The sequence below is a fragment of the Brachycentrus maculatus genome, unplaced genomic scaffold (genome assembly GCF_059751285.1).
Source record: "Brachycentrus maculatus isolate JH-2025_06_01 unplaced genomic scaffold, ASM5975128v1 h1tg000203l, whole genome shotgun sequence".
Taxonomy (NCBI): Eukaryota; Metazoa; Arthropoda; class Insecta; order Trichoptera; family Brachycentridae; genus Brachycentrus; species Brachycentrus maculatus.
In genome coordinates this window covers 510,824-528,368 of record NW_028280954.1, presented here as the reverse complement: position 1 = coordinate 528,368, position 17,545 = coordinate 510,824, and the positions used below count along the sequence as shown (strand labels likewise).

Sequence of the window (17,545 nt, the reverse complement as noted above, 5' to 3'; positions counted from 1 at the left end):
AGAGACATCTATTGGTGAGATATAAAGAAGCTTTTTACTAAGCAGAAACTCTTATATTACTATGTGAGGTCCGAATCCTGGATTATAATCACACACATGAGAAACGCCAGAAAATACCATTTTCATTTTTATTATTTAAGCTTATAATTTGACCAGACAATTATTTGGACACACTCAAAATGTTGTAAATAAAATAATCACATGTGGTAAAAAAGCGTTTTTTTTTTACAATTTCATCAGGTATTTCCACAAAGTGAATGCCGAAACAATAAATAAAAAAGTAAAACTTGATTTTAAAATACAAAGAGAGTAGTAGGTACAATAATATTGAAATTGGGGGCGTTCAATCGCACAATGTTGCAAACTTTTTGAACCATTATGTATTTTAAAATTTACCAAGAGTCGAGCGTTCGTGATGTGGGAGGTTTTTTTGAACCGACAGGTTCCAAAATTTCAATGAAACGAATTAACGTCTCGCGAAATGACTACGAAATTACGAATAAACAAACAATAAAACCACTTTTGGTAGTTAATAACGCCGTAAATAATCCGTTATTACCGAGCTAAATGGACCTTGATGGATTCCTGCCATTACATCGAAATAATTCGTTTCGTTTTTACAGGAGGCAGTTATTTTTAATAACGAGTAATGACAGTGTGTTTGCGTAGCGCTGAAAGATCGGCGGCCATGTTTGCGCGTCAGATGTTTCGGGCCTCGCCCATAGATGGCGCCAGCACGCGATTTCTTGCCAGTTTTCCGATTCAATATGAAATTATAGTAATATTCACGTTTTGCACTGAAATTTCTTGGTGGAACTGCATTTTATAGAATGAAATAACAACTAGCATCAATCAAAACTAGCAAAATAACATCAATCAGGTATGTCAAATACTTGAAAGCGGCCGGGTCAGGAGTCGTAATAATCGTCGGGTATGTATGAGGAGATGCATGAATGTGGAAGAGGCGAAGAATGTTTGCAAAGACAATGGTGTAGCGTTCGATTCTCTCTACCTATCCCTGTGGGGAAGCGGCGCGATGGTTAGTTAGTTAGTTAAATAATAAATTTAAAAAACTAGATTTTTCAGGAGTTCGTTTTTAAAATTCAAAAATATAATTAAATGTTTAAAAAATAACCGTGCAACAGATCTTTTTAGGTAGAACCTGAATGTTTTTTCTTCATTTAAAAAATATTTAGTTTATTTAAAAAAATTATAAAACAATACCTTTTCTTCAAAATGCAAAAACAACACTTTCTGTCCTGTAGCGGGTAAATATTAAGGAAAAGTATGCCGCTTTTGCTGGGATATAGTACATTTTCTGGGCATTCCAAAAAAAATTGACGATTTGATATATGACGTTGTGGAAAGCAGTGAGCGATGTATTAAATTACACGGGTTTAGATACCCCTTTTGCTCTAAGTACAGCAGTATATTTAACTACAGACACCCGCTGAGCAAATGCGTACCTACAAATTTCTACGGCATATGCCGTTTCACACACTTCCGGAATAGCTATGATTATGTAGTCAAATTATAATGAGGCACCTATACATACAAAGTAATGATGACTTAATTATTTTATTATTATTTTAGGCGAATATTTTTAATACCCTCCAAATAGTCTTCAATAAATTTCAACGACTTGTTTAAAATTCAAAGGAAATTATAAAAAAAATATCCGATATCGTTTTTATGATATTATGGGGCCAATATTCGATAAATCGTCACTTAATTTTCTTTAAACCAGGAAACATTCGACATAATTGATTTTTTCATGAAACACCGTTTTTATTTAGAATAAAGTTTTAAGTTTTTTTTTTTTTTTTTTAAATAAGTTTTTCTTAGAAATAAATGTATATGGTTTTGAAAAGAAAATATCTATTGAGGATTTTATTAAAAAATTAAACACTTGAATAATCCACATAATTGAGTTTTATTTTTATTTACAACTAGTTTCGAAAACGACAATTGTTTTCATTTCTTTCTTATATATATATATATATATATATATATATATCCGCCTCCGTAGTGTAATGGTCAGCATGCTCGGCTACCGTTCTGGAGGTCCCGGGTTCGATTCCCAAGGGGGGTAAAATAAATATAAGTGATTTTTTCACTGTCATATTTATTCAATATTACCCTGGACTGGTACCTGAAGCGGAGGGCTGATCACCTTTCCTTCATGTGTAAACCATCAAGATGACACTGCGTTTATATGACGCAGTGCCCTATGCACCATTGGGGTGCGGATAAGGGTTTTATTATTATTATTATTATTATTATATATATATATATATATATATATATATATATATATATATATATATATATATATATATATATATATATATATATATATATATATATATATATATATATATATATATATATATATATATATATATATATATACATACATTCATAATTTTTTGATGATAAATACGTAAACATACATAGGTACATATTTTCTCTATTCCATATATCAACTTTTTTAGTGACCCAAATTACATAAAAGTACCTCATAATACAGTAATAAAATGTATATATTTATATACAATCTAACATATAACCATACATACACCTAACCCTCTCCACGTCGTATAAAAATTAATCATAACTTATAAATTAATTACGCTCACCCCTTCCATCCACAATACATGAAATTACCCAAGGCAATATAACTGGCAAGGAAACTAGCACTAATTTATGCTTATTTTTAGCTGAGGAACTAAATTACACTTAAACACATTGTGATTACCGAGCAAATTATTATTTTAATATTCAAATAGGTTCCTGTATATAATTTACTTGTAACGCAGGGCTAGGTACCCTATTACCGTCCTCTGTTTCTATTAACGATCATTTATCCACTTATGCTATTGTAGCAATGTTTCCTTTGTAGATATAGTCTGTATTCTGTGTGTATATATATATATATATATATATTTCACATAGATATCTCTCGCTGTATTTTGCATATTAAAAGTATTGTAAACTTTGAGGTATGGTAATATAACACTCCCTTTATCATTAATCGTTCACTTTGTGTAGTACCACATTTTAAAAAGTTTTTAAGAGGTACGAGTATTACACAAAGTAAACGGTTAACAATGATTGATAAGGAGAGTGTTATCGCTGTACTTATTCACGCAGTTCAACTTTGCAATTTAAATTACTTAATTTTTTTAAAGATGTATTTAAAATACTTGAAAGTTCTCGGATTTAAAGTCGGAATAATCGTCATGTGCATATACATATATATACACATGACATTGGTTTTAGAACATGTGTATATACATATATACACATGTTCTAAGCACGTTAGCAACGCGCTTATCACTATACTACGGAGGCTGAAAAAACATGTAGAATTTTTTTTAAAGAAGTGTCAAAATAATTTATCGAGCCTTTAAATCTTAATGATTTAAGCGTAATAGAATAGGCTTAACTTCTTTAAAATGGGACGGTAATAGGGTATTACACTCTCGCTGTAATCTTTATGGCAATTGCCAGCTTGTTTACGTTAGACATTAGTTGGCATACAACTACCTGCTTATGTATAATTTTTATTGTAATTTTCATGAAATATCTCAAATTAAGGGCGCATTTCACGAACAGTTTTAATTAACAATTTAATTATTATTTCGCTGCAATGAATGAAATCATTGGAGATTTCAATTTAATAAATGCATATATTTGCACTAAAGATAGATTAGAATACCATTAAGGCCAAGTATTCGTTATGTCGCAACTTAATTTTCTGAAAATACAGGTTACATTTTACGTTATCGATGTTTTTCATTTAAACACCGTTTTTACAATAAAAAAAGTTTTTCTTCGTAATAAATATATGGTTTTGAAAAGAAAAGAGTTATTGAAAGGTAAAGAGTTTAAAAAAATAAAAGATCATGTCATTAACTAAACACTACTAAAAGCTATAAAAAATGCACCTTCGCTAAAAACTTTTAAGAAACGTCTGAGACATTACTATCTATCATTAGTATCCTAACTGTCCATCAAACCTCCTCTCTAAGTTTTTCTCTCTACCTCCTTCCCTAAACTCCCGTTTTCCTTTGCCTTCCTTAATATCATCAATTTGTAATTTTTTTTAAAAGTTCAAGTACTATCTACCCTCTGATTTCAAACAGCTATATATGTTATAAAACGTTTTGACCAATATCACTAGTGTGTTTTTGGTTTGTTGAAAGATATGCCTTTTAAGCAATAAGCCCGCCAATGTACTTTATCATTTCTGTACATGAAGTTTAATAAAATAATTAAAATATCGGTCGCTCGAACGAAACGTATCGTGCGTGGAGGTCCTAATCACGTGAGCGGGTCTTATCGGACCAAATCATAGTAAAGGTCATTGCAGATTCGGCCGTACTATAAAAATGTAATAAAGTTGTTTTAAAATTCAAAATTCGCCCATAAACATGATGTAATCCTTTCCTTAATGACTGCCCTCGACTCGTTATTGTTTATTTATTAGGCGAAAAGTTTTATCAGCAAATTATTTTCCCTCGCAACGGTTTTAGTGATATTTTACCGCCGTTTTTAAGGTGTAATTTCACATGGAAAATAATTACATGCAATTTGAAATATTAAGTTACATATTTAGTACCCATAATTTACAAAAACAAAAAATAATGTACGTAATTTACCTAGTGTTGTGAAAATTGGACAAAACGTATATTCGGCAGTCACTTTGTGGTAATATCTATCCATATTAATTCAAGTATTACTTGGTAAATACCACTTTTTCTTAAAATCTATTGTGACGCGTGTTTCGATGCATTCCGCATCATTTTCAAACACCGTATTGTAATAGATTTATATTATCCACTGACACTTCGTGATGGAATTGCATTTTTAATTTATTATTAGATTAAAACCAATATTTTTAGCTTTTCCACTTTTTTATTTGACCAGCGACCGGGTTTCGTCGTTAACGACATCACCAGTCTGATGATGTCGGTAACGACGAAACCCGGTCGCTGGTCAAATAAAAAAGTGGAAAAGCTAAAAATATTGGTTTTAATCTAATAATAAATCACCGTATTGTATATACGGTGTTTGAATATGAAAACCGAATCACGCGTCACAACAGATACTTGTTCGATTGAATTCATTATTTTCAAATATAAAACATTAAAATAATAATAAAAGCTTAAAACTGTTTTCTATTTCATACACAATAGTGCTATTAATATTTTTTCCTCACTCTCACCCTCTGACTGCATTTTCCGTTACACTTGGTGAACAAATCTCTCAACCCTAAATGGCTTGGTGCTCTGGGGCTTTAGGGGATGATCGACGATTATTGATCGTCATGGTGTAAACTACCCCGTGGAGAGAAAACACCCTTGCGATAGACCCGCACCACTAACTAGATATAGATGTATGAATTATGTGAAATCAGTGCAGACTCATATTTATGCATTTATTCATAAGAAAACCAACAGTAAGGAAAGAATAGAAGGCTAATAATAAGCATTTATCGTAGATAGTGTTTTAGTATTAATCAGTCTTGAAAAATAAGTTAAAATAAGTTACCTTCGAAACCGGTAGACATTATAATTAACTTATAATAAAATAATTAAAGTGATTTTCAAACAAAGTTATATTTTAATTATGGAATGGAAAATCACAAAGTTATTGCTTCAAATATAAATTAAAAAACTAACTAACTAACTAAACATCACGCAGCTTCCCCGCAGGGGTAGGCAGAGAGAATAAAACGCCACACCACTCTATCTTTGCAAACATTCTTCGCCTCTTCCATGTTCATGCATTTCCTCATACATACCCGACGATTATAACGACTCCTAACCTGACTTTCAATATTTCAATATTTGGCATACCTGATTGTGCCAAGTTTTTCTCGGCCTTCCTCTGCTCCTTTTTCCAATTACATTCGCCACATAAATTTGTTATAAATAATATAAATTACATTATCGCTAAACTTAAGGTGTGTTGAGATGGTTTGGACCTGTGGAACGTATGAGTGAGGACAGAACGGTAATGTAGTTGAAAAAAGAAGCAGAGGAAAACGGAGGAAAACTCCAGGTACGATCAGGTCATGTCAAATACTTGAAAGCGGCCGGGTCAGGAGTCGTAATAATCGGCGGGTGTGTATGAGGAGATGCATGAAATGCGTTCTATTCTCTCTACCTACCCCTAAACCAATACAATTTTTAAAAATTATATACTTATATCAGCCAACTTCAAATACTTGATTGTGAAATTAATGGACGAATTGGTGAAAACGTGGTGAAATTGACATTTGAATCGGCATATGTCCTATGATAAATCGTAGAAAACATGTATTTTTAAACAACAGAAACACAACAAAATCTTTTGAATTTTCAAATACAATAGTTTAAATTTAATTAATTGATCTATGTTTTAAAAACTGTATTATTTACCAACTTAATTTAAATTAAACATCAAACTGTGTGTATTTATCGCAACTGCTCTTTATAACTAACACAAACCCATTTTATTATTATTGCACTTTATTATAATGGCTCCCCCAGCCGTTCCATCCCAGGGGAACATGAACTAGAGGATGTTAACACGGCCACTCCCCTAAAATTAAGCGTTTTACGAAACCAGCGACGATTATCGCCCCAACTAAGTGACAAGTCTTGCCCTGTTAAATTAAATTATCCGATATCACAATTATTTCTTGCTTTACAGACTTTTATCGTGGATATCATCCCTTTGGGAAAATGAAAATGGAGTGACTTGTTTGTATGTACTCTCTCTCTTTGTTTTTAGAATTATTCGAAGCTAGAATAACATATCTAAAGCAAATATCACTTTTTTTGAAGATCCATGGATGAGTGTTACAAATCAAGTAACAATACCTCTTCGTAATCCTCGTATTCATATACCTACTTAGTCACACATTTATATTCAATTCATTAACAAATCAAATCAAATAAAGCTTAGCGTGCGTCGAAGAGGTACTAGGCAAAAATCTATATTCGCAGTATTTTTACATAATGCAAACTATGCCATGTTCTCTTCGATTCCGTGGCTTCACATGTTAGCCAATGCTTTTAAAATCATAGATTTATTTAATATATTGTTACCCACCTTGAAGTTTGTACTTTCTCAGCATTTCTTCTCCAAGTTATAACGGATATATTTAAACGTTGTGTTTCACTCTCTTTCTCTGCTCGCTGATAGTGTGTGAAGGAGACGTGTATTTACCAGTACTTACTATTTGTTATTTTTTTTTATTTTATGTATGTTTAAGACTTTTTGTTTCTCTATTAGTGTATTCATTAGTGTATTTTTATATTAGATATTGTATATATGTATTATGTTAAAGGCATTAGCCGTTCAATAAATAAACAAGTAACTGTTACAAATTTAAAAAAATTAAAAATTATTTTATAATATCAGACTCAATTTACTTGTGTTGCTTTGAAAAAAATAAAGAATCGACACTTTCAGGTATAAAGTGTCTCTGCATACTGACGTCGCTTAGTAAAGAAATACATTTCTTTGTACAAATCAATTAAGGTTAAATGTTTCTTACCCCATCTGCCGGCGTTTGGAAATATTTTTCACCCACTTCCAAAGAGGATCTAATCCCGTAAACTAATTTGAACAGCGGAGGCACACCAAACCAACACATGGGGAATGTGGAAATAAAGACGGGTCACTGAACATGTTACAAACAAACAAGTAATTGTGGACCCAACAGTTCGAGTAGCAGGTTTTGATCTGCCTCGAAGGGCGTGGGTACAGCAGAACAGAGTAAGAACGAAGCAGGGTTGCTGCAACTACTTGCTCTAGATATGGGGGAAAAGGAACAACCCTGATTGTAAGTGTGGAGGTGAGTGATATAGACCATAAGATGCATGGTACAGGACTGCTGACCATGCATCATAAGGGTTTGGTGGTGACCTTCGGGATATCCATAAGGCGATCCTAGACGGCGAGACTGGAGTCAAGACTCTAATCCCATAAGACAAAACCCATATGGGTTAAAAAGAAGCCAGAGCCACGCGTAAAGCAAAGTTTGTAGTTGTTTCTTTATTTACCTGCGTTTCCGTCAGACTGAGGGACTGGGCCAGCTGTTTTCTCTCCGCCCCGACGACGTAGTGGTTCTTCTCGAAGGCGTGCTCCAGCTTGAGCAGCTGCGAGGGTGAGAAGGCGGTCCTTATCCTCTTGGGCTTCCGGAAGGGCTGCAGCAGGAAGCCGGGGATGTCGGGTCCTGGAAACAGGAAGTTACCTATTACTTCAGGTGAGAAACACCCGCTTAGTTAAGATGAAGTGGAAAAGATACTATAAAAAACACTTGCGCTTTGTATTGGCATGGTCAAGTATACTTGACCATGCCAAGTTTTCCGTGGTCACTGGACACATTGTGAACCAAGCGATTGCTATGAATCTTTCTCGAAAGACATCTAGAGGAAGACCAAATGAATTAGTGGATGCTGCAGAAAGGTAACATGATTCGAAGGCATGACCTAGGTGACGTTGTATATGATAGAAGGACCTACAACCTGAGGACGAAGAGAGCTGACTCCAACAGTCTACGAAGACGATAAGTTGGGATAAAGCCAGAAAGAAGATATAATATATCACTGGCAGTACTCAACAGAATGCTTCTTATCCTAATGTATGGAACTGGATGATGAAGTTGGCAAAATAATGATGAAAACAGACTGAACTTAGTCGAAATGCGATCAATCTCTCAGTGCAGCAAAACCATGTATGGTAGATGTTCGAATGCTGACATGAGTTTACGGTTTGGTATGAGTGAAAAAAGAACAGTTCACGAAGCAAATGTAGTTGGAAATTGAAGCTGAGGAAGACCTAGGGAAATAGGAGCGATCAAGTATTTTAAATTTTTGAAAGTTTTCAGGTCAGGAAGAGGAGTTGCACTTTTTTTTAAAATTTGAATATGTAAGAATACATTTTGGACCTCTCAACGTAGATGATAAAGAATATAGAACTCTTAGACTGGTTCAACTGATCACATTATATTCTTCTTCATCTATGTTGAGATGTCAAAAATGTAAAAATGAACCCCAAAGCGGAGAAACCCAGATTTGTGAACAAAGGTTTGAACGCACCCAAAATGTTGTGAATATATAAGTATGATTACAATAAAATATTTTGACATTTTCTCCCCCAACACTAGAAATAAATATTAAAATCAATATTTCAGAAAAACATTGTTGAACACACCTGAAAAAGACCAATTTTACAAAAAAGCCTTTAGCAATTTCAGCATACAAATATGAGAAAATCTCATCACTAAAATGGTTTAACAGGTATTTGGGTACATTCTTGATTTAAAGAAAGACTTTGTTATTTCAAATGAGTGTGTTTTGGGACAAACTTTAATGGGGCGAATTGTCCGCATTTTTCGGGATCTGAAAGAACTTTCTTAGGGCCCCTTACCTTCGTAACAACTTAATTCCTTTGTTTTGTGCATACCTTGAACAGGCCGTACGAATTCGGGATAAATTCCAACCCCGTGTATTCGCACAATTACCAAAATAAAGGCAGCCAACATATAAAACAAGAATTTAGTATATTTTGTATTTGAAAGCATCGTTAGCTTTGTGGTATGGTAATATAACACTCTCCTTATCATTCATCCTTCACTTTGTGTAAAAATCGTATCACTAAGGCTTAATACACGATAAATCGGAACACAATTTTCATTTTTTTAAATGATCCAGAATGCGTCGAAACACGTGTCACAATAGATTTTAAGAAATAGTGGTATTTACCGAGTAAAACTCGGTAATTAATTATTAAGTAATTATATACAAATTAATTAGTTGAAAAATACTAAGATATTATCACAAAGTGACTGCCGAATAAATTAATGAAATTTTGGTTGTATTCACAACAAGCTGTAACTGGCCACGTATTGCTTCGGCTTAGTCTGGTTAAATGAAAAAGAAAAAATGATCCAGAATGAATCGAATCACGTATCACAAAAGATTTAATGAAATAGTGTTCTTAATGGTCAGCGCGCTCGGCTACCGCACTGGAGGTCCCGCGATCGATTCCCAGGGGAGTCAAATAAATATAAGTGATTTATTTTCACTCAAATATTTATTCAATATCACCCTGGACTGGTACCTGAAGCGGAGGGCTAATCACCTTTTTCTTCACATGTTAGCGATCAAGATAACACCGCGTTTATATGATGCAGTGCCCTGTGCACCATTGGGGTGCGGACAAGGGTTTGAAAAAGTGGTATTGACCAAGTAAAACTAAAATTACACTCGCTGCTTACTTGGTAATGAATACATCGCATGACGCGCTTAGGTTATTAGCAAACGTTGATTCGGAGTTTAAAAGTAAATACTTGAAGATGGATAACGACTTCTAAATTACATGTGTACTTCAACTGCTCGGCAGACGTTTCCGAATCACGAATCCCATTTTAATTACCCTCAATTCAATGGTGGAGTGTTTCTCAGAGATCAATCTTCATTAAAACAGAATAAATAACCCTAGCGTCCATATTAAGTTGGCGAACTCATCGCGTGTAACTTCCTAAACGATGCCTTCGTTTGTTTTAACTTTCTTTTTTTTACTTAAATTGTAAACATTTAATTAAAGAAATATTAAAAATATTTTTCGGCAGAGATCCACCAAGCCGCCTTGTGTATCTTGCCGGTGGAGTTCTTTTTACATACAATTTTTTTTAATTTTAACCTAATATACACACAAAAAAGAGAGAAAAATTAAAAAATATAAACTATTACTTCTCTTTTTTTTAATATGAGATGTACATATCGCTCACCCCTTTTAACAACGTCATATATAAAAAAAACTTGATTTTTCAGGAGATCGTTTTTAAAGTTTAAGAATATAATCAAATGTATTAAAAATAAATATCAAGCCACTTATTGAACTTTTTACTGTGCAAATGTTCTTTTTAGGTAAAACCTGAATGTTTTTTCTCCATTTCAAAAATATTTAGTATTATTAAAAAATAATTAAGCAATACCTCTTCTTCAAAATACAAAAATAACACTTTCTGCCCTGTGGCGGGTAAATTTTAGGCTAAAAATATGCCGCTTTTACTGGGATATAGTACATTTTCTGGTCATTCCGAAAATAAGAACAATTGAAAATTGACGTTTTTTGATATTTGACCTTGTTGAAAGGAGTGAGTGATATGTGCGTGATTCAATTTTTCGAGATAACGAGAAAAAATGCATCTTTTGTAATTACAGAACGCATGAGACTTCAGCTGTTCATATATAGCGTCAGACGTGTACACCTACAATCTTATTATCATATTGTATCGCTTTATATCGTTATAGTGATTTTTTCACTGTCATATTTATTCAATATTATCCTGGACTGGTACCTGAAGCGGAGGGCTGATCACCTTTCCTTCATGTGTAAACGATCAAGATAACACTGCGTTTATATGACGCAGTGCCCTATGCACCATTGGGGTGCGGATAAGGGTTTTATTATTATTATTATTATATCGTTGGTCATACGCCTTTTTCTTTTTCTCCACTCCCGTGGTGTCGGCGTGTCTAGCTCTCTTTCTCCTTCTCTCTACGTTATCTTATCTCTCGTGTAACGAAATGTGGAAAGTAAAATAAACGTGATGCGTCCTTGAAATTCCACTCTGAATTTTCGTCCAATTATTGATTATAACCTAAGAAGCCTAAGCCTAAATAGCCTAAGAAGTTTCACTTAAAAAATAACAAGACCTTGAAATCTGTAGGCATGTGCTTAGCTATGTGCGCCTATTAATTTTAATAACATAATAAAATGTACGTGTTACATAATATTGTAATATTTTTAATTAATAGTAAATAACACATGTCTAGGTACTTAAAATGTTAAAATACAAAAAGTAAAAATGATATGTAAAATAACGTTCTTCATATCATTTATATGTATATTTTAAGTTTTATGTATTTTTTTATAACTTTATTTTAAGTTTATTTTAAATACTGTTTTAATTGTACAGCATTGAATTATTGGTAGTATCCATTAATTACTGATCGTAAAAAATAAACACCTTTTTATTGAAAACATCGAGAAAGGCACATTGACCTAAAACCTGTGACCTTTTCTGACTATTATTCCTACTAATAACAATTAAATAATTACAAAATTAAATAATAAAACGTAATTATCTAGTAATATTTTTCAAAACGATGTAACGATCGGCGGGTATATGTGACGAGATGCATGTATGTGGAAGAGGCGAAGAATGTTTCCAAAGACAGAGTAGTCTGGCGTTCTATTCTCTGGCCTACCCCTGCGGAGAAGCAGTGTAGTGGTTAGTTAGTTAGTTAGAAATATTATTTTTTGACATCTCATCAAAGATGAAGAAGAATATGGAAGTCTGGGCATTTACGGGGCTTACGACCGTCATAGGCTGGTTTGAGTGATCACTTTACACACGTGTAACATTCACCAATTCTACCCATTATTGACAACCACACTACTCAAATTCTTGGAAGTTCTATATATATATGAACCAATTTAGAAACCTTGTTCATGAATCACTAAAACTTCACTAGAGACATCTATTGGTGAGATGTAAAGAAGCTTTTTATTAAGCAGAAACTCTTATATTAGTATGTGAGATCCGAATCCCGGATTATAAAGAAAGATACTAATATAAGAGTTTCTGCTTAATAAAAAGCTTCTTTACATCTCACCAATAGATGTCTCTAGTGAAGTTTTAGTGATTCATGAACAAGGTTTCTAAATTGGTTCATATATATATAGAACTTCCAAGAATTTGAGTAGTGTGGTTGTCAATAATGGGTAGAATTGGTGAATGTTACACGTGTGTAAAGTGATCACTCAAACCAGCCTATGACGGTCGTAAGCCCCGTAAATGCCCAGACTTCCATATTCTTCTTCATCTTTGATGAGATGTCAAAAAATAATATGAAAATAACTCCTGTAATTGGAGATAATCCAGATTTTGTGAACAAGTATTTGGACACACTCAAAATGTTGTAGTTAGAAATAGTTTATTTATCTTAACTTGTCCGTTTTCTACTGTTTCTAAGTAGATTTTTTTCTTTTATTCGTTTTAACACATCTTCGTTTGCTTTTAGGGAATTCTTTACATTATTCTCAAACGCCACAACTCTTCTTCTTTTTTTTCCTTTTCTGCTTGGTGTAGGCCTTGTGGCCTATTTTTAAGAGGGATTATCCTTCTGCGATGTCGATTCCCAACTGTCCATCCATCTCTTTGCTGGTCTGCCCTGGAGTCGTCTACCTTGGAGTAAGACGTGCAATGCAATGTGGGAGAGTCTGGATGGTTCCATTCTCCTTACATGCGCATACCATTGTCTCCTTCGTTACCTTTCCCGCCTAACGACATATTTCCCTATTCCCTTATTCCGTTTCGCATATTTCCCTTATCCTGGTGTTCCTTATTCTGTCTCGTAGACTCTTCCAGACATGCTCCTTGGAGTCTCCATTTCTGACACTTAGCCCAATTCGTGTTTGTCGCTTACCATTGTCTCCTGCATTGCCTTCCCCACCTAACGACACTTAGATCTCGCATATTTCTCTTACCTTAGTGTTCCTTATTCTATCTTGTGGACTTTGCCAGACATGATCCTTAGAGTCTTAATTTTTTTCTGTCTTCATTTCTGACACTTGGCCAAATTCGTGTTTGTCGCTTACCATTGTCTCCTGCGTTGTCTTCCCCACCTAACGACATCTTGGATCTCGAAAATTTCTCTTATCCCGGTGTTCCTTATTCTATTTAGTAGACTCTTGCCAGATATGCTCCTCAGGGTCTTCACACACTTGGCTTAATTCATCTTTGGCAAAATTGGGAAGCCACAATTTCCTTGCAGATTGACATTCCTTGGCCGGCAGCTGTTTTGTTCGAGACATTGTTTGTTTTTGATTATGGTTTATTACACCTTGAAGAAATATTGATTGAATATTTATAAGTATTGTTGAAATGATTATTCTTGGGTGCTTAATAGTTATTACACTAATTCTACCGCCGCCATACGGCTATCGGGCTCATAATACCGGACAAATTACTATTCAACTTCATTTAAATATTATTACCTTTAAATTATCAATAATTTGATCGATACACACCTTTGGGCTATTTCGAGATGAGGTAGTAACACAATTATTTTAATAAGAGAATACCTAGTGACGTAATGATGTGTTTTTTTGTACTTTAACCCTTTGGATACCAAAACTCGATACATCGGCTTTTGGTAGGTACTTTGATGCAAACCAAAAATGCCAGCCAAGCGTAAGGTATAAGTCTACCAAACGATTGTCAGACCTGCACTCCTTTATGGCTCCGAATGCTGGATGATGTATAACACCTACTCTAGGCAACTAGAAACTGCTGAAATGCGAATGCTTAGTGGTCAGCTGGAGTGTTCTTTAGAGACAAAATAAACAGTTCACGCATTTGTGGAAGCCTGACATCAATAGTAACGTAGAGTAAAGGCAATTATGATGGTATGGGCTCATAGGACGTACAGAACCTGAACATATTATGAACCAGGCGATCGCCGTGGACCTTCTTCGAAAGACATCTAGAGGAAGACCAAAAAAATCATGGATGCTGCAGAAAGGTAACATGATTCGAAGGCATGACTGACTCAGGTGACTTTGTATATGATAGAAGGGACCTACAACCTGAGGACGATAAGCGCTAACCCTAATAGTCTACAAAGACGACGTAAAAAAGAGGTGGAAACTAAGCGAGCAGCATGTACCTACATGTTAATTGATTTTTCATAAGGTTGTATACATTTATGTAGTTAACTAAATTCAGACAGATATTTTCTTGGCGCCTATGATATAATCTATAAACAGTTTTGATTCAACAATGGCACAGAGTCTTTATAAATTATCGAATACATTTAAATTTTTATTTATTGATCTAAAAATCGCGGTATTTCTAGCATAGTCACAAGTCACAAAAGACCTGGTAGCCAAAGGGTTAAAAATATGTAGATAGGTTAAAAATCTATTTAACATTCAACGTGATAAAGCGGATGATTTTTTAACTAACAAGGTAATGTTTCTACAAAACGATTAAGGGTGTACTCTCAAATATACTAAGTCAGTACGCGATCGGATGCGCGAGAAGCCGCACTTTTTTTTTTCTTTTTTTTTAGAATATAATATTATGGAGTTAGGCAAATAAATATAATTTAAGTACTTATATAGTTTTTTTAATTTTAGTTTTTCATCTCATTACATTATTTTTTGATATCTCAACAAAGACGAAGAAGTATATGGAAGTATTGGCATTTACAGGGCTTACGACCGTCATAGACTGGTTTATGTGATCACTTAACACACGTGTAATATTAACCAATTCCACTCATGATTGACAACCACGCTACTCAATTTCTTAAAAATTCTATATACCTTGAATTCAATAGACTTCACGAGAGAAATCTATGATGGGATGAAGCAATCTTTTTATTTATCCGAAACCCTTTCATTTGTACATAGGTGAAGTTCGAAACCTGGATTATATTTACATACTTGAGAAACGCTAGAAAATATATTAAAAAAAAATTGTGTGTAAAGTGATCACTTAAACAGCCTATGACGGTCGTCAGCCCTGTAAATGCCCAGACATCCATATTCTTTCATTTATGTTGGTGTTTAAAAAATATATATATATTTAAAATATAACTCCTAATTGGAGATCATCCAGATTTGTGAACAAGTATTTGGACACACTCGAAACGTGGTAATTTCATCTCGTTATTTGTAATGCCTCAATGAAGCGTCATTCAAATCGATGATATGCTAGCACCAAAATAAATATTGACCTATTGTAAAACACGATTATGGCATACATGTAGTGTAATAACATAAAGTATAATCTGTGGCTAGATGGCAGTACGATCCCAGTATACAGGTTGGCTCGCTAACCCGAAGATATTGTTTAGGAAACATGCTTTAAATAATCCCATAAAAAGGCCATAAAATATCCATAATTGGGCCCCGTGGCGTGTCTATTTTAATTTGATAAATACTCTACTATTCTATCTGGAGATTGTACAAAAAACTATTCGTTAAACAGGTCCTAAATAGATATGAATTTATATATATATATATATATATATATATATATATATATATATATATATATATATATATATATATATATATATATATATATATATATATATATATATATATATATATATATATATATATATATATATATATATATATATATATATATATATATATATATATATATATATATATATATATTTATATATATATGTATATATATATATATATATATATATATATATATATATATATATATATATATATATATATATATTTATATATATATATATATATATATATATATATATATATATATATATATATATATATATATATACATATATATATATATATATATATTTATTTATAAATTGTCCGCCAGTGTAATGGTCAGCACGCTCGGCTACCGTTCTGGAGGTCCCGAGTTCGATTCCCAGAGGGGGTTCTAATAAATATACTTAAGTGATTATTTCAATCATTGGAAGGCTAATCACCTTTCCTTCGTGTGTTAACGATCAAGATAACACTGAGTTTATATGATGCAATGCCCTATATGTATACAAAATATTTGTGTTTTTATTTTTACTCACTCTGATATTATAATTTGACACTATTATGGAGTTTGTTGAAGAAAATAGTATGGAAGATTAAATTAAATAATAAAATAATAATATGTTATAGAATAAACTTTGACTGTCGTTTCTTTGATTACATGTGAGTTTTGGTTAAATAGTTATTTAATTCCAAAACTATGATAATATGAGATATAACTAAAAACTAATCAAATAAAAAAAAATATTTTGGAGCAACCCATTTTTTTATTTCATATTTATTATTTCATACTTAAAGGCAAATTATTACTTCGTTGAAGTGGGAGTCTGGGCCTGTAAATACGGGTCTTACGACCTGTCGTAGACTGGTTCAGTGATCACTTTACACGCGTGTAACATTCAAGTGATCTTGTGTAAAGTACCTACACGTGTGACAGATGGTAAAAACGTATAATAATTTATCTAAACTAAGTGGAAAACCCCATATTTGTAAACAAGTATTCGAACACACTCAAAATATTTTTAAAAAATGTATTTATATTATAAAATAACTAAGTTATTAGTTTTTTCCACAATGCATATTTTAGTTCAACAGCAACAGGGTTTCGTCGTTACCGACATCATCAGCCTGGTGAGAGATAAAATGTTTATACACAACAAGTCAGGAGTTGAAAACCATGACTTTACATAAAAAATTCTGAAAAACCTAATGAATTTAAATTAAGTTCAATGATAATAAATTTTTGTAAAATCATGGTTTTTAACCTCTGCCTTGTTGTGTATATAACATAAGATTATGTCTAGCCTCCAACCAGTCTTACGATGTCGGTAAAGACGAAACCCGGTCACTGGTCAAATAAAATATAAGTACATACGTGGAAAAAACTATATAGTTGTTATTTTATTGTATAAAATGTAGTTACATT

At 33.0% G+C, this 17,545-nt stretch overlaps 1 protein-coding gene across 2 annotated transcripts in view; it reads right to left on the bottom strand.

Moving 5' to 3' along the window:
- LOC148307240 (homeotic protein empty spiracles-like) overlaps positions 1–17,545 on the bottom strand; it is a 61,921-nt gene that overhangs the window by 24,291 nt on the left and 20,085 nt on the right. The window contains exon 2 of one of the 2 annotated variants that reach the window (XM_088263788.1): positions 8,061–8,251. In XM_088263788.1, coding sequence (XP_088119914.1) covers positions 8,061–8,251 — 191 coding nt within the window. The remainder of the gene's footprint in view (positions 1–8,060; positions 8,252–17,545) is intronic. The other variant, XM_088263789.1, reaches the window with a different exon arrangement.